Here is a 15,643-nt window from a genome sequence, read left to right on the forward strand (position 1 = left end):
TAAAGTCCTGTTTCGCATATTGTAGTGATGACACTAACTGGGTAATAATAACTAGGTGAACCTACCCCTAAACCTAACCATAGCCCGTGTTGTTACCGCAGTGTTTTCGTGGGTAAGTACACTGTAATTGCATTGAAAGTGCTTATACTATAATATAAAGCACAACTGACTGTTCTTTTTATAGCTGTGTGTGTGACTGACTGCAACCTTTTTATAGGTGTTCACTATATCCTCTTAAAGGGATAGTCGATTCAAAAATGGAAGTTCTGTCATTTACTCACCCTCAAGTTGTTCCAAACCTGTGTGAGTTTCTTTCTTCCGTTGAACACAAAAGAAGATATTTTGAAGAATTTTGGTAACCAGAAAGTTGACGGTAGCCATTGACTTCCATAGTAGAAAAAAAAATACTATAGAAGTCAATGGCTACCGTCAACTTTCTGGTTACCAACGTTTAAAGTGCTATTTTAAAGGTTCCTAATTTAGTTTTGGAGGTCTCCTACAACAGGTTTACATTCGTCAAAGGTCAAAATACACTTTCATTTTCTCATAATATACATTGCACATGACCACAGGGTTCAATGATTCTCAAACGACTCGACGGATGAATCAGTCTCTCTAAATCCCTCCTTTCCGTGAGCTACTCTGCTCTGATTGGTCAGATGGCTCAGTCTGTTGTGCAGCGTATATTTCTGAAGCTAAATGTTCATTACTGAACTCAAACTCATATCAATCCGAGCGCAAGTCCGATGATGAAACATCGGGAGAACTAGATATTCAACCTGAACCTCCATCACAAGCACGACTTGAGCAGGACGTTTCTCAGTGATACGCTACTCATTTTGAGGTACATTATGAGATGTTGCAGCTGTAATTCCTCACCATCAGCATTAACAAATGTATTTCTGTCAGGACCACTATCGTCAAAGATGATCGTTCGCAAAGACCCGCCCCCTTTAGTTACTGTTGCTATGTCCGACAAGCCATGGCGCTCTCACACCGCGGGGCAAAGGGGATACTGACAACACGCCGACAGACAGGACAGAGCAAGCTACTTTTGATATGAAACAAAGTTTCAACTTTGAAATTGTCATTTTTGTGGCTCTTTAATGTGTCGTGGTCACTGTAGCGCCTCAGTTAAAGCTGTTCGTGAACCGATTATCTCTTCCTTCTATTGCATTGATAAGCACGAAATAAACATGAACGTTTCAACCGCGGAAAGACGTCAGTACACACGTTTTTCCAACTTCAAGTCCACCAGCGTGAATCTACTAACTCTCCTGAGTCCTGACTGCTTTGTCGGACAAAACGGCAGATTCTGCGATGTGATTGGTCAGATCACCTGTCAATCAAACTTGTGGCGAATGGCGAATTAACATACAGTTTGGATTGGTGATATGGTTCTGTTCTGGGCAAGAACTCCCTGATGTAACAAATGTTTGTAAAACAAATCTTGCTCCATCCTTTATCTTTACTCAAAGTAGTAAGATCGTCAGACAGTCTGCATTAATAGACACAGTTTTAGGTAATAGTGGCCCACAGCTGATGAGCAGAAGTATTTCAGTAAGACCGTGATAACGTGAACTTACACAATTTAAAACACCAAACGACGTATTTTAGGGCGTTTTCACACCTACCTTGTTTGGTCCGGATTTTCGGACTTTTCAGTTTGGTCCGAATCAAAATGACAGTTGTCCCCCGTACCACGGTCCGGACCAAACAGACGAAATTTGGTCCAACAAAAAGAGGTAGTCTCGGTCCGGATCAAACTGAACAAAGGTTCGGTTCGTTTCTAGTGTGAAAGCATTTTCTGTATGGTTCGGACTTTCAGACCATTTACAGGAAGTTCCTGTTTATGTTTAAATATTTAAATTCAATCTAGGCTACATTGATTATGAAAAGTGAAAATATGCGCAATATGTCAGAAGACAGAAGGTCAGAAATGATTTTGAAAGAAATTTTGTTTGATTTTGCTTAGAAAGTCTTTCTTTAATGTGAATTTCGTTTTGTATAAATTGTATCTGAATTTTAATCAACGTTTAATCAGATAATTGCCTGGATTTAATAAATAAGAAGCAAATAGTCTATAGCAGACAATAATCACGGGAGCGATCATATGCTTTGCACATGAACTGGAGCACGTCTCAAATAAGCCGAAACTCAGCAGGCTACTTGTCTCACAAAAATGAGAAATATGTGTATATAAAGCTTGAAATGTCCACTTTTAAACGTAACGAAAAGAAAATAGTCAAGCAATGCGCACTGTTCAATAGTGGCACCGATATGCGTCCGTTCATTCACTCTTGTCAAAGACGCTGACGTCAGACACACGTCCGTTTACAAACCAATCAATGTCCAGATGCCGCCCACATAGATGATGACGAGTGGACGCAAGTGTGTCATGTACAGTTCTTTAGTGCGCTCGCATGATTGCAATGTGAAACCAAACCAAAACTAACCGAATGTATCAACATGAACTTCGGTTCAGACCTTGGTACGGACTTTCAGGTGTGAAAACGCCCTTAAACACCCGGGAGAAAATATATATACATCAATAATTATTCATACTTACAGGTTGTGATTCTGAGGAGCAAGCGTTTGTGAATCCTGCGTTGAACTCTGAGACTTGAGAAGCAGTCGTCAGTAAAGTGACGTTTGAGGGCGGGACAATGTACGGGCGTTATGCAAATGTCTTTTTTTAGTGACGTAGAACCGTCACACATTGGGATTCGAATTACAAACGACTCGTCTAGGCGGTTCAGAGTCGATTCTTTCTTTTGGGAGACGACAACTTTATTCATCGTGCACTTTCGACTTTACAACTTTGCAGAGCGTTTACATTCACAGACTGCGATATTACACACTGCATGAAAGGGAATATTCGAAAAACATAATAGGGACCCTTTAAATTGGACGAGCTCTTTCTATTTACCAATGTTAGATGCTGAGCATATTTTGAAAATATCAGTCCACGTGTGTGTGTGTGGACTTGCCCCTTATTTCAGCTGCAAAAATCCTTGAATGACGACTTCATTGTTACCGCTGTCAGCTTGCCTGGAAATGGGTTGTAATGCCATTGTTTTTCCTTTGAGTCACTATGTGGAGCATTTGAACTGGGTTACAATAAACATTTACAATTTAGTGTGTGCCATTCGAGCGTTCAACCAATCTTCCGCCTTCCCAGGCGTGTTATGTAACGCAACAGGCTACAGTAGTTAACTGGCTCCACAAATTCAATATTTTTCTTTTTAATCCCAAGGACAACTGGTCAAAGGCTTCATATCATCCTGTAAATCAACCTCCTTTTGCGGTCTGTTGGCCTTGTGGCAAATCTCATCCCATAGGGTGCACACAAGTCATGCCCGTAATCAGCAGATGCCCATAATTTACCCCCTCCCATTGCTACAATTACCCTTCTACTGTTCTTCAAATTACACAAACAGTAGAAAGCCGCCTGCAAGGATTGTGATTAATTAGTCTGGGATTTGCTGTAATGCTGACAGTTGGAGGAGAAAAATGTGACACAGCCTCATTCTACACAGTTCCTTGCACTCCCAGGGAAACTTATCAATTGAATGATGCTAATTAAAGCATTTGTGGTTACGCTGTCGTGATGCATTAGTTGCTTTTGTGCACCCGATTCCAATGTGCAGAAAGAGTTTTGACTTGCCGTTATTCTTGCAGATCTCCTAATTGCGTGTCTTTCCTCGTCTAGGTGAAGCAGATTATGGAGGAGGCGGTGACCAAGAAGTTCGTACACGAAGACAGCAGCCACATTATTGCACTTTGCAGTGAGTACAAATCAAGAGGTGTTTCGTTTCACAAGTGCTTCGTATCACACAGCCTGATTCAATTCCGTTTATTTGTATAGTGCTTTTCACAATGCATATCGTTTCAAAGCAGCTTTACAGATAATGCACGTGTTGACATATCTGTTATCAGAGGTGACTGTGACAGAGAAATGATCAGAATCATGTCAGAAATGTGCACTTCTAAGATAATACAAACATGCAGTTAGCTAACATTGCGTATTCATTTAAGCAGAAACAATGAGCTCATTAAAGCAGTTATTACATGTTGATGCCTTGCAAACATAAGCATTTTCTTTGTTTGAAATTGTGAGAATAATTTGTGATAGTCTTTCAAGCATCTTTAAGTATTGGTTGAAAATAATTAACAAATCATCATAGGAAAAGTGGGTTTATGAATATATCATAAACGTCAAAATGTCATGCTATATCTGCACAATTTTTTCTATATTGCAAATTAAAGTAATTACTCAATAATTAATATACATTCAGTATAATGTTTTTTTGTAAATAAAACCTAATAATTACTATAATATTCTAAATATAGATATAAATATGAATACAAATATTTTCATTTCTGACCCATAAAATAGCAGCTCAATTTCCCATTGTGAATAATATGATTAAAAACTATAACTTTTTGTAAAGAAAACCAAGTAATTACTGAGAAATATATTATATATATAAATAGAAATATAAAAACATATTTCTTTCTGACCCATAAAATAGATGCAGTTTCCCAGCTGTTATTGCAAATTCATATCACAGATTAAGTTAATAAATAACTAATAATTAATATATATATTTTTTTTGTGTAAAAGACAACTTGACGTAGTGAAAAATATATGTACTATATTGCAAATTAAAGTATCAATGAATTAATAATTAATATACATTCAATATTTTGTAAAGAATAAATAATTATTCAGAAATAAATAAATAAAAAAAATATATATATAAAAAAATTATTTATTTATTTATGTATTTATTTATTTATTTATTTATCTATTTATTTATTTATTTTAATTAAAATATTTCTATTTCCTACATAAAAATAGCAGCTCAATTTCCCATTGTGAATAATATTATTAATGAAAACCTAATAACTACTGAGAAATATATTATATAAACTGATATAAATATACTGTAAATAGAAATAAAATGACATTACTTTCTCCCACATGAAAATAACAGCACAATTTCCCAGCTGTTGTTGCAAATTAATTTATTAACTAATAGTTAAAGAAAAAACAATAATTACTGAGAAATATATTATATAAAAATATATAGATGTAAATAAAAATATAAAATATAAAATACATTTCTTTCTGACAAATAAAAATAGATGCACAGTTTCCCAGCCGTTATTGCAAATTCATATTGCTGATTAAATAAGTAATAATTAATATATGTATTTGTAAAAGACATCTTGACATTTATTCACATCTAAAATTATGTTTGCTAAAAATATAATCTTAATAATAAGCGTTTTTGCAATGTGCCAGTGAAAATATTGGCATGGCAGGCATTAATCTGATCCAGGACCAGCAGGGAAAAAGAAAAATCATTATTTGTTGAGCAGGAAAGACTGGCTAGGGCTCCATGGCATGATAGTTCTGGAGCTTTGGATCGCTGCCAACAATAAGGATAATTTGTCCGGTGCGGATTACTGGGAATGTGTGTGTGTGTGTGTGTGACTCACACTCTTTACTCCAGTGACACAGAGACAGGCCGGAACATTAACCCAGCCTCATTACGTCAGTGACACACCAGTGCTGCGTGGCACCACAGATATTGCTTAGTCAAGTTTCCTCAATGCAGAAGTAAACGTTGTCATATATATATGAATGGAAAGGAATTGTACAGTATTACACAGCTTTGTCGTGTACATGCTCCTTTTGCCTTTGGTTATTTACTATCAGAAAGCACTTGATCTGCCTGTTTATGCAAATATGAATTCAGTTTATCATTTGTGGTCAATCTGCATTTCACACATGGCAGATATTCTTGCGCTGCCGCTGTTGATATTTACAGTTTGTGCCTCTTTTTGTCCAATATGGCGTGCCAGCTTTTGCTTTGAGGCTCAGTTGTTGTGTTGTGCTCGTTTCTGTAAGATCTAAACACGGTGTGCAAGACTGTGGACATGTCACTACACATCAAAAATCACCGTGCCCGTGTTCGCCTGAAATCTTTTTATAAGCATGCCGTGCTGCCAAATTTATCCAAACTCATGTGATTTTTTTTTTCCATGACTGCTCTCATTTATTAGACTAAAATGGAACGGCTTCTGTGTATCGAGGTTAAAGGTCACGCGATAACAAGCAGTGATGTCAGCCCTCGGCTATTCTGTGACTCATCTCTGTCCTTCCGTTTGCCGGTTAGCGTTTTTTTTAATTGTGGAACATCTGGTAATAAATTTGAAATGATTACTTCTGTTAGTCGGGCACTTTTTTTGGACACCATCTTCATTCGGCAGTCCTTTTCATTAGCTCGAAATTACATGGAGTTGGAATATGAGATTTGCTGTGTAAACCCTATAGCAATAGCTATTTAACTCCATGACTACAGCAGATCTAACCGTCTCGATGCTTAATATTAGTCCTTTGAGATAATGTGTTTGCACTCAGTTTATGTGATTCACGGGAACCTTTCAAGATGGTAATCAGGTGAACAGTGGCACAAATGGTGCAAAAGTTGCCGGCATTTATTTGATCTAAAATACAGAAAAAACTGTAATATTATGAAATATTATTACAATTTAAAATAATGGTTTTATATTTGAATATACTTTTAAAATGTAATTTATTCCTGTGATCAAAGCTGAATTGTCAGCATCATTACTCCAGTCTTCAGTGTCACATGACCCTTCAGAATTCATATAATATGATGATTTTGATACTTTGTTATTATCGATGTTGGAAAAACTTGTACTGCACAATATTTTTTTTGGAACACGTTTTTTCAGGATTAATTGATGAATAAAAGGTTAAAAAAGAACAGCATTTATTCAAAATATAAATCTTTTCTAAAAATAGAAATCTTTCCTATTACTTTTTATAAATTTAACACATCCTTGCTGAATAAAAGTATTCATTTCTTTCAAAAAAAAAAGAAAGGAAAAAAAATGACAAACCCCAAAATATTTAACTGTAGTGTATATTGTTACAAAATCAAATTTTTACTTTTTATTCATCAAAAGATCCTGAAAAAAAGTATCACAGGTTATACAATATAAAGCAGCACATCATTTATTTCCAACATTAACAATAAATCTGCATATTCAAATTATTCCAGAAGGATCATGTGACACGGAGTGATCATAATAATAAATTATCATTAGTATGATTTCTGAAGGATCATGTGACACTGAAGACTGGAGTAATGAGGCTGAAAATTCAGCTTTGATCACAGGAGTAAATTATGTTTTAAAGTATATTAAAATAGAAAACTTATTTTAAATTGTAATCATATTTCACAATATTCGTTTTTGTGTGTGTATTTTAAATGCAGCCTTGATGAGCATAACAGACTTCTTTCAAAAACATAATAATAGTAAATGTTTAAAATTAAACAATTAAAAATATGAATGTAGTAATGATTAAAACGTTTGACGTGTGTGTGTTTGTGTATTTTATAATTGTTTAATTGTTGTTTTAATTTAAATTATTATTATATATTAATATAATTATAGTTATTTGTATTGTAATTATGATGATACAGACTTAAATATCTATTTTAATTGAGAAGGAGTGTATGATTGATGCATGTCACATTCTTGTGTAGTCTGTATTTCTTATCATTTCTATTATTTCGAGTGGCAAAGAAAAGCAGGTTTTTTGTTTGTTGGTGTTCTCTTCTAAGTCGTTTCTCCCCTCACGCTGGTTTTCACACCCTCACGCATCGCAGGCGTTTTACATGATGATTTGGAGTGTTTTTGGGTGTCTGAGGGTGAGGAGCATCTGAGTCGTGACCGTGAGCGGGGTGATGCGGTTTAGTATAAATGCTGCTCGGCGCTGGTGTGTGTGTGTGGGCGTGCGGAGGGGTGGTCTGGGAGAGCTGCCAGTCTGTCGTCACTACCAAAAAAGCAGAGCAGTTCCCCTGTTTTCCAGCCAGTCGCCGGGCACGGATTCCCCACGCAGCCGGCCACCCCCTCACTTTCATCCTGGAGCACGCACTCACCCACGTCACGCCAGCTTGTGACAGTGCACTTCCCAGCTAAATTATGTTTCCGGGGAATAAATCAAAAGGAATTGTGCCTGTGCGATGTAGGTTGGTAACGGTGCGCATGTTATGGAGGCGGCATGTTGCATTTGAGCACTAACATAAAGGCTTTGTTCTGACCTCGAAGGAGAAAGCTCTCCGCTAGCATTTCTGTTCATCTCAGTGGCAGCTGCTTGGGTGGACTGTGCCATGCCAATCAAACAAACCTTGAATGCTCTCTTCAGACAATCAAATTGTTTTTTTTTTGGCATGTTTGACACATCCATTTAGTAGTTGTAGTCAGCCGCATAAAAAGGGCATATGGAATTTGAAAGGGTGAAAGAGTCCATTTTGGGGTTAATAAATGTTAATAATAAATGTTAATAAATGTGAGATGGTGGACCAGTGGGTTAAACCATGGAACTGATATGCAGAAGGTTGCTGGTTCGATCCCAGCGGTCACCACCAGTGTATCCTTGAGCAAGGCACTTTACTCCATGTTGCTCCAGGGGGATTGTCCCTGTAAAAAGGGCACTGTAAGTCGCTTTGGATAAAAGCGTCTGCCAAATGCATAAATGTAAATGTAAATGATAAGTCTTTTATGTTTTCGTAAGAAGACTCACCAAGGCTGCATTTATTTGATCTAAAATACAGGAAAAGCTGTTTCAGCATCATTTCTCCAGTCTTCAGTGTCACATGATCCTTCAGAAATCATTCTAATATGATGATTTGGTGCTCAAGAAACATTTATTATCTTTAATGTTAAAAACACTGCTTAAAGGTGCAGTATGTAATATTGACAGCTAGTGGTTGAAATGGGTACTGCAGTCCAAATTCAAAATATTGGAGACGGTTGTTCCTCCTCCTCAAGCCGAAAGTATACTTAGTTTTTTTTTATGCGTAAGTGAGCGTATGCACACAGTCGAATGCACAGCCTTGCAAAGTATACTACTTTTGACTCGTACGCAGATGTTCGACGCATGCGCCGCTTTGAGCAATCTCTCGCCACGAGTTACAGCCCAATACTGCAAAAAATTTTTATGCGCATGTGCAAAAATGCGCAGGTTACAAAATTCTGGCGGTGTGTGTGTGTACTCTTCTGATGACGAAATTGGCATCACGCGCACTGTACGTGTAAAAAGTGACGTATACTTTGGCCTTCTGCCTCAACACTCACACGGGTTGCCAGATTGAGGACACGCAACAGGAGACATTGGGAAATAACGAGCTTTACACTATGTTGATGATGGTACAATCAGGGATTTTTTTGTTGTTGTTGTATTTTTGACCCAGTTCATTTGCTCGCGTCAAGGCTGCAAGGTGCTGTGTTTTCCAACAACTGGCAACCCGGGGTGTCGCTATACTATTGGGTAAATTGGCAGTGGGCGGGATCACACAGTCCAAAACAAAAACATTCTGATAGTGGAATAAGTGGAAATAAGTGGCTGTTGCATTGCTTTTTGGAGAAACAAATTTTTTAACTTAGCATGTTTCCTAAATCTCTGCAAACATACTATGCTTTACGGTCAAAGAAATTACATACAGCAACTTTAATATTTTTGTCAGGATTGAATGTAGAAAGAATAATTTGTCCTTGCTGAGTAAAAGTATTAATTTCTTTAAAGCCACACTGTGTGATATTTTCCCCCATCTAGTGGTGAAAAGGTATATGACCATCTAGTGAATATTAGTTTCTGTTCCTCTCAATTCCGATTTCGTTTTAACTCCTACGGTGGCCGATTTAGTCCAAGATTAACATGGCTTCCAGTTCGACCTCGTCCACATTCGACACGGTGCCATCGAGTGTTAAAACGCGAAAGGCGAAGCTTGAATTTACGGGTATGTCCCTCTTTGGCTAATGTACTTTCAAGATGGAGGGGCAACATGGCGACCCGCATTCGAACCCCTTACCCGTATGTATTTTCAATGGCATATTATAAACTTACGAGAATACTTTATTACTTGAAAGAAGTTAATATACATTAATGAGCACATGTATTTTTGAAAGAACTAAGTGTTTTTAGCTAAGAATAAACTAAAAAAGTTACACAGTGTAGCTTTAAAAAAAAAAAATTACTGACCCCAAAATATAGCAACCGCAGTGTCTGAATAAACGCATCCGGTTTTATTATTTTTAGAATAACTGATATAGTCATAAAGATAGCATTGAAAAAACTAGAACATGTTTATGTAAAAAGTCACAAAGACTTTCTCAGTCTGGCAATGTTATGGCAATAACATGATATTTATTTCCTAAATTGGCCTCTTTTTTGGCTTCTCTTCAGAAATGAGATGAGTCAAAAGCCTAAAACTGGGTTTCCCAGAAAGCATCTGTCAGATGCTTTGATCCCAATATGTTTGATATTGGTGTTGCTGTCGGATCATGTGCCTGTACCCTGTTGCCTTCCCATAATGCAGAGCACACACTGTACGGACATGCCCTCTCAGATGCCAAGCCATTAGGCACAGCAGAGCTGCATAACAGCCCCTGTCCTGATGCTGCCACTGCTAATGCCTGTTTGAGAATTACATGGGTGTGTGCACTCACAGATCTCTGTGTATTTAGTGTAAAATGATAATAAATAAAAAAACACCCTTCAATAATCTCAATCTTAATCATGATAAAGTTTGCTCTTTCAGTGTGCAAATCATACTGTGACTTTTAAGGCTTTTATTATAACATTCAATTAAGTTTTCTATGGTAGCATTTTTTTATGCATTTGGTTGTGTTAATGTTAATATTAATATTTACATATACATTTTTTAAATGTTCACCAAGTCTGCATTTACTTGATAAAAACAGTAATATTGCAAAATATTATTACAGTTTAGAATAACTTTTTAAAAAAAATATATTTTACATGTTTATCAGTGTTGAAACTGATAACTTATTAATTTTATTCGAGTAGAAAGTTCAAGAGAACATAATTTATTTGAAATGGAAATCTTTTGTTACATTATAAATGTCTTTTTTTGTAGTGCGCAGTGCTGGGTAGATTACTTATAATCGGTTTCTGATTACGAATTGCATGACAAAAATTGTAGTTAGTAACATAATCCATTATATTACAAGGTAATATACTGACTACTTTTGGATTACTTTTAGTATAATCTGACTACTTTTGGATTACTTTTGACCTAACTCTTTTATCACATTGATTTGAGTAGAATAATCTTGTACCATATTGATCTAAAACTACAAAGAGAGAAAATTCTCTCTGTTCTTTGTTATCAACAACAATAATGTGCATTCATTATTACATTATGTCAGGGTTTCCCAGATGCGGGTTTGTGATGGAACTGCAGGGGTTTCTGAGTTTAATCAAAAGCTATTAAATAATCATAAATGTAATTAAAATATATAATTTTAAAACTATAAAAATAAAACGCTACTAAAAAAAATTTACATTTTTTTTTTATTTGTTTACCTACATGTCATGTGACCATTAACCAACATCAGAGAACTGTGAACTTAATTGTATTATTATTTATTAATATAATTTAATTGACAATTTTATTATTGACCTAACTTACAAATCAAAATCTCAGGAGTTACTTCAAGTAAATATATTAGGTCAAAGAAATTTCCGCTGACAAAAAGTTAGGGAATCCCTATGTTGCATGTAAATTGGAAATGACAAAATCTTCCAAAGACATTAATGCATGGTTAAATAACTCACTGAAACTGAGTGATAATTCAAATAATAATCAATGCGTTAATCAGGAGTTGATTTAGATATGCAGTTTGCAATGTTGAGAAAACGCTTGATAAAAGTTAAATGATTTCTGTAAATCCAGTGATCAAATGCCGTGTGGTATTGTGATAGTCACATGACCAGTGGCTGGTCTGTGTGCAGTTCCACAAACCTGGAAGACCGTCTGAACGTATACGAGCAGTGGCCTTTTTTAGAAAGGAACTTGTAAAAGATAAAAAAGAAGTAGTAGGGAGAATCAATCAATTATGAATATTTGACTGCCATTGTTAGAATATCGTGTAATCAATAGAAAAGTAACTGTAGTCTGATTACGAGTATTATTAAATGTAATATAATCTAATTAAAAGTATTTAATTTTTGGAATCTGATTACGTAATCCAGATTACATGTGATCAGTTACTACCCAGCTCTGACTGTGTACATTTTTTAACATTTCAAGTTGTATAAATCATTAAAACTTTATTTAATGTATTATGAGCAAACAGGAATTGGCGCTAATCAATAGAATAAAAGATGTAAAAATGTCATTCATAATTAATTCATGATATTAACTATCATGAATTATCTATGATCTGTTTTTATTTACTAATGTTAACAAATTTTTAGAGCATATTGTAAAGTGTTGCAGTTAGTCAAACATAGTTAATAAAGTGACAGAAATTACAAATAATCATTAATAATATATTTATGTTTTGACAATAATGGATATTGGATAAGTGCTTCTTTCTCAGATGAATACAATTTCCCACAGGTGAGTAACTTTTGAGATGACTGGAACAGGGTTCAGGACAGACCTCAGTTATGGAATCAGGGCATATTTAGGCAAGTTTTATAGCTGTTTTTAATCTATGCTTGTACATCTTATCAACATTTCCTACGATTCATTAATTTACTTACTTCCAGAAAACAATGTCCCACTAGTTTCCCATGGGTAGTTTTGACATTGTGCTGGCATTCATCTCGTAAACAATTTTGAGAGTTTGACCAGCATGTTCTAAAAGTTTTCGTCCTCCATGCATATTAACAAGCAGTGGGTTGTGTCGGGGGTCAGCTGGCTCCAGGCTGTGTTGCCCACTGGCTGATCAATGGAAGGAAAAACACAGACCTTGGAAATCCTTCAGGCTGTGTTTCAACCCAGAGCTGAGTGTGGGCGGGGTCAGGGGTCAGCAGAAGAGGGCCAGAGCACAAATTGCTGTTTACGTATTTAATAGGAATTAAAAAGTATTTGAATTGTGTTGGGACTACCTGCCTCTATTCTGTTATTTGGTGCCATTAATTAATAATATAGAGATGATTAGTAAAATCCCTGATTTTCTGCTGTTCTCAAATAATGCATTCTCAAAACTGCATGAGTTGGCTAATATCAATGTAGCCCTCAAGTTGTTGTCGTATTTACGCATTAAATTGACATCCCTAAAAGTGACATTTATTTGAGCGATTGATTCAAATCTGATTATTACCTGTCATAGTCTACCCTAATGTGAAATTTCATGCCGTTCCAATCCTGTGTGACTATTTCTTCTGTGCAACACAAAAGTACATTTTTGAAGAGACATTTCTCTTCAAACGTGAGCAAAAACGTGCAGTTTTTGTGTGTGTCCCTTTAAATGCAAATGAACTGGTGCTCCCCACCCCCTTTCAAGAAGAGGGTGGAGCTTCAAGAGCTCATGCATCAACAAAACAAGACAATCTCACGCACTGAAAATGTCAGACAGTGTCAGTAGCAGTGTTCAGCCAGCCTTGTATGTTCAAACCGGAGTCAGTAGCCGCGTTTCCATTACAGATTTGCGCAAAACTTTTGCGATATTTTCCAAAAGTCGATAAAAAAAATATTGCGAAATGACTGCGTTTCCATTAACTGATGTTATGCGACTAAAACAAATTTTTTTCCTCTCGTGATAAATCATTCCAAAAATCATGCTACGTATGTTGTTAGTTTTATGTATATCCCAGCCACCGTACGCCATTATTTTTAATGGTAAGAGACGTGTGTGTGTTATCCAAGCACTGATGGCAAGGAAAGCACCTTATACTTGAGCGGCACATATGAGGTGTTATGATAAATTGTGGCATTTTATATTCTATTTGTTTTTTTATGAGTTTAATAATGATAAATTGTGGCATTTTATATTCTATTGTTTTTTTATGAGTTTAATAAAGAACTCGTCTTCTGTCCAAACATACCATCATCTGTAAAGAATGATCCACTTTGACGCATTGCCACATGCAGAGACGAGCGAAAAGTTTGAATTTGCATGGTGGTAACTCAAAGGATTTTTTTACCACTTCGTTATTTTGGCTTGGAATTTCGTTTGTTGGAAATATAAACTGAATTTAGAAATGCTTCTGAAATGAAAAACTTTGCGTTTAATAAACAAAATTTATATTTGAAATGAAGACCGCGTTTGGAGTGCAAAATAATCTGTTCCAAAGTCCACGGCCTTTGGTGTTATTGAGTGTACACAAATAAAAGTAGACAGTTTACGGTTTATAATTATATCTTGCACTTATCTGTAGTATTGCTAAAAATGACGGAGTATTGTGGGTTTCTGCTGGAATAAGGAAAAAATCCATCAAAAGGCGCTGACAACTTCGTCAGACAGAGGGTTAAAGAAAACGTAGCCTATTTAGTTTCATATAATTAGGCTATGTCTAAATATTATAATCTTTTAATTTCATATGTTGATTATGAAAAGTGAGCAGCATGAGTAAGGCACATAATCAGATGTGCATATGTCTGGACACATGGATTTTTAGAAAATCTTTCTTTAAAATTAATTTTGTTTTGTATAAATTGTATTTAAATTTTGATCAATGTTTAATCAACTATTTGGCTGTATATTTAATAAATAAGAAGCAAACCAAGATCGTCGGGAATGGATTGACGTGCGTAACTGGCCGGTTTCCTCAGTCTTTGAGCAAGGCTGAAACTATAGCATCTTTCTGTTTTAATACATTTCTTGAATATATGTCTTAATTACAGTAGGCCTATAGATAGTTATGATATTTGTGGTTGCACTGGGGTCCTTCATTATAAAGTTACGCCACTTTCCTTATTAGGAGAAAATATATGTCGTTTAAACGACATAAGATCTCGTAGGCTACATACTTGAGTGGAAAAAAAATATGTAGGCCCTGTGTGAGAGCAATGCGTGACCGTACCAGGGGACCTGTAAATGCGAAAAAACTGTTTCCATTGCAGTTTTGCGAAAATTTCCTTTTTCGAATTGCCTGAAAAACCACCTCATGCGAGTGTAAAAACTTTTTTGCAATTATATGGGAGTTTTTGCGAAATTGATTAATAACACCGGCGCTACGTCATATTCTCGCGCATGCGTCGTGGAGGCACACACGGAAGTCGAGAACAAGTTGGATAAAGGTGTTATTTTGATTTTTTTTTGCGCACAAAAACTATTGTCGTCGCATTGTAAGATTATTGTAGAGCCACTGTGGTGAGATATACTTTGTAACGACGTTTTAAGTGCCTTTCATGGATCTTGGAAGTGTCAATGTACTGAATGCCAATGGAGGCCTGTCTGAAGCCTTTCTCAGCCATCAGCTTTCAACTAAAATATCTTCATTTGTGTTCCGAATATGAACGGAGGTCTGACGGGTGTCCAACGACATGAGGGTGAGTAATTAATGACAGAATTTTCATTTTTGGGTGAACTAACCCTTTAATGCAACCTGATGACATTTACATCGTTTGTACATGGCACAAGCTGATTGGTTCCTGTCGCAACTGCAGCCAATGAGCTTGCTGCTCAGCATTTAAATAGCTGGTTCGAGTTTACCATAGCAGTTTGCTTCAGAGTTTCTCTGAAGCCCTCCACCTTCCCCAGCTCCACCTGTATAGATCTGCTACAGGTAATTTTATATGCTATTTGTGCAGCAGAAGTATGTCTCGCATGCACAGCAGTG

General features: G+C 36.1%; 1 protein-coding gene across 1 annotated transcript in view; it reads left to right on the forward strand.

Annotated features, from left to right (window-relative positions):
* Positions 1 to 15,643, forward strand: part of sgsm2 (small G protein signaling modulator 2) — a 91,907-nt gene that overhangs the window by 5,904 nt on the left and 70,360 nt on the right. The window contains exon 2 of the mRNA XM_079823840.1: positions 3,713 to 3,788. Within this exon, the coding sequence (XP_079679966.1) occupies positions 3,713 to 3,788 (76 nt within the window). The remainder of the gene's footprint in view (positions 1 to 3,712; positions 3,789 to 15,643) is intronic.

Source organism: Gobio gobio (genome assembly GCF_949357685.1).
Source record: "Gobio gobio genome assembly, chromosome: 8".
Classification (NCBI taxonomy): domain Eukaryota; kingdom Metazoa; phylum Chordata; class Actinopteri; order Cypriniformes; family Gobionidae; genus Gobio; species Gobio gobio.